Genomic DNA, 2,672 nt, shown 5'->3' with positions numbered 1-2,672 from the left:
AGGCCTCCTCTGGCCTGGACAGAACCACTCTTCAGAGATTTCCCAGGAAGGGCAGGCCCTTCAGTGGCAACCATCCCTGGTTGCCTCTCCCACTTGCCATCCTAGAGTTTTTCCTCTACATCCATCCTAAGCCTTGGTCACTAAAACCACATCCTTCAAAGAATATATATAAAGTACTTAGAACAGTGCCTGCCACATAGTCAGTGCTCTAGGAATTTCTGCTATTACTATCATCATCATCGTCATCATCATTATTTCTGCTCACATTGGGCAGTACTGAAATCTACATCAATGACAATCCTGAAACCACAAGAGGAGGAATAGGGATTGGGAATGGATAGCTAGTCTATTTCTTCCCATGGGGAAACTCCCCAGTGACCCATTCAATATATAAACCAGGGATTCTAAACTGAGGCCTGTGGGCCTCACATTCCACCTGCAAGTATTTTTCTTCGGCCCACAGAGCACTATGACATTTTTGAATTTGTTGTTCGCATATAAAAATGAGATTCCTGGCTTCTCTTGAAAAAGCAACAACCCGTTGGAGAGCTGGGTTTAGACCAAGTATTTCCTCTCCACCTAGCCCAGTTCACCCGTTAACTTCCACCCTCCCGGCCCTATAGGTCATTGAGTTTATAACCCCCAATCTAAATGGCTGTCCCCCCCCCACCCCCCTCAACAGAGCCTTGGAAGGAGCATTTTGCCACAGACAATTTATTTTCTACAACTGCAGCCTGATGGACACGTACCCATTTCCTGGTCGATGTCACCACCAGCTACAGGGTTTGGAGATGGGCTCGGGGGCTCTGCAGCCCGAGCAGATTGCCTCCCAGAGCTTGGGCAGACGGCCTGAGGAAAAGATCCCGTTGCCGAACAAGGGGAGCTCAGGCAGCTTCATCCCTGGCCTCTGCGGCAGCTCAGGCGTGAGTCTCCGGCTTTGAAGCCGGCGTGAGTAACTGGCGTTGGCAGACTCATCCACACATTGCAGGGTGCTGACACCCCTGGTGGACGGCACCATGCACGTGTTGGCGGAGTTGTCAAAGGCAGCCATGCTGGCGCTGGGGTTGGAGTAACTGCGGGGGAACGAGTGGTCTGGGTGGTCCGGGTGGATGGAGTTGGCAGCGCTTCCCAGGTAGTTGGCGGCAAGCCTCGGCAGCCTCAGGGATGATTTGGGGCAGTTGGTATAGAAGGCAGTGGTGGATCTGTCAAGGTAGTTGATGCCTTTGATGAGTCGGTCCAGGAAGGTGGGGCTACAGAGGCCCGAGGGACGATCCGTACAGAGCAGGCGGTGGGGGCTGCCGCGGCAAGTGGGCCTCCTGGACACCTTGGGGTGGTTTGCGAGGTGGCTGGTCTCTACACACTTGGAGTTGTAGGGGCGGCCCATGCAGATTTTCCTCACTGGAAGTCTGGGGGAGCTGGGGCTGTCAGACTGCTCGGAGGGGCTGCTGCAGGTACTGAACTCTGCCGAGCCACTCGGGGTGTGGGGGCGCTTGAGACTTTTGGCCCGGGTCACGCTGGGGCCATGGGGCCAGCCTGGAGTCTGGGCTAAGGACACATTGTTGGCATGGTTCAAGTGGCTGGAAGTGTTGGACCGGCTCATCAGACGTCCAGACATCATCCCTGCTGGGCAGATGAGCTTCGTGGCACTAACCTACTGTGAGCTCACCTGGAGGCTGGCTACCTGGGCCTGGTGAAGACAGCTGGGTCAGGTCTACTTGGCTCCATGCCCCCCTCCCTGCACGTTTCTCCGCATGTGTTCCCTCTGCCTCCCCAACATCACCCTTCTCCCACTCCTCATCCTCCTCCTGGGCCCAGGGATTTTCAAACTGGAAAACAGACATCTTATTCTTCGGAAAGCAAGAGATGGGGAGGAAGGCAAGACCTCAGGAACAACCGAGGCCAGAGGACCCTTAGGGAAATGTGGGGCAGTCTCCTTGTTCCTTTAGCTCTTGCCCATATTCTGAAATTCCCATTTGCCTTTTAAGCAAGGACTCCGGAAGACCACAAAAGCCAAGGACTGAATCTCTAATGGGGAAATTCCAAGCACCGAGAGAGAGACCTTCTTTCCAGGTAATATTAAATAGCTAATCATCAACAACACAATGCACCTGATACTAAAAAAAAATGTATCTGGGAAGTGATGTAATACTATATGTACTCTCTCCTCGCCTGGCCCTTTGGTTGTGTCTTGCATATACTTGTTGCTACGAATCAAGGAGGTGGGCATTATTCTATTCCTGGTTGACAGATGGGGAAACTCAGTCTCAGAGAGATTACGTGACTTGCCTCAGATTCCAAGCTTGTAAGTGGTGGGGCCAAGGTACAATCTTGGGTGTGTCTGATGACCCCTGAAAGACAATGCTATGTCGGGGTGACTTTGGCCCCCTTCACAGTCTCTTAAGGAAGAGTTCTCCCCACACCTGCTCTGCCTGCTGGATGGGGGTCCTAATGGGGAGAACCAGATGGACAGGGGTGTTTGCTAAACCCCATAATTAAGTTGGTCCTGACTTTAGGAATCCCAAATGAGAGGGGCAGAGGTAGTACGACAAGTCTACCAACGGGGATGCCCTTGTAAGGTCACAGCCTTCCAGGATATCTGGTCTTGATATCTGGGGTCTCTTCATCCACTCCACAAGAGGAGGGGGCATTGGGATTCCTACTCCTTGTGGTCT

The 2,672-nt window shown here is 52.8% G+C and overlaps 1 protein-coding gene across 1 annotated transcript; it reads right to left on the bottom strand.

The window, feature by feature from the left end:
- Nucleotides 1-766: 766 nt before the first annotated feature.
- LOC118546553 (uncharacterized) lies at nucleotides 767-1,615 on the bottom strand. The gene has a single exon (XM_036109338.2). It carries the CDS (start codon nucleotides 1,613-1,615, stop codon nucleotides 767-769), a length of 849 nt encoding a protein of 282 aa, XP_035965231.2.
- Between the last annotated feature and the right edge of the window lie 1,057 nt (nucleotides 1,616-2,672).

The sequence above is a fragment of the Halichoerus grypus genome, chromosome 5 (genome assembly GCF_964656455.1).
Source record: "Halichoerus grypus chromosome 5, mHalGry1.hap1.1, whole genome shotgun sequence".
Classification (NCBI taxonomy): Eukaryota; Metazoa; Chordata; class Mammalia; order Carnivora; family Phocidae; genus Halichoerus; species Halichoerus grypus.
Note: the sequence above shows the minus strand (reverse complement) of the source record. Positions and strands in the feature narration are given on the sequence as shown.

Coding starts and splice junctions, on each gene's coding strand:
- LOC118546553 (XM_036109338.2), bottom strand. CDS start 1,615: ATGTCTGGACGTCTGATGAGCCGGTCCAACACTTCCAGCCACTTGAAC.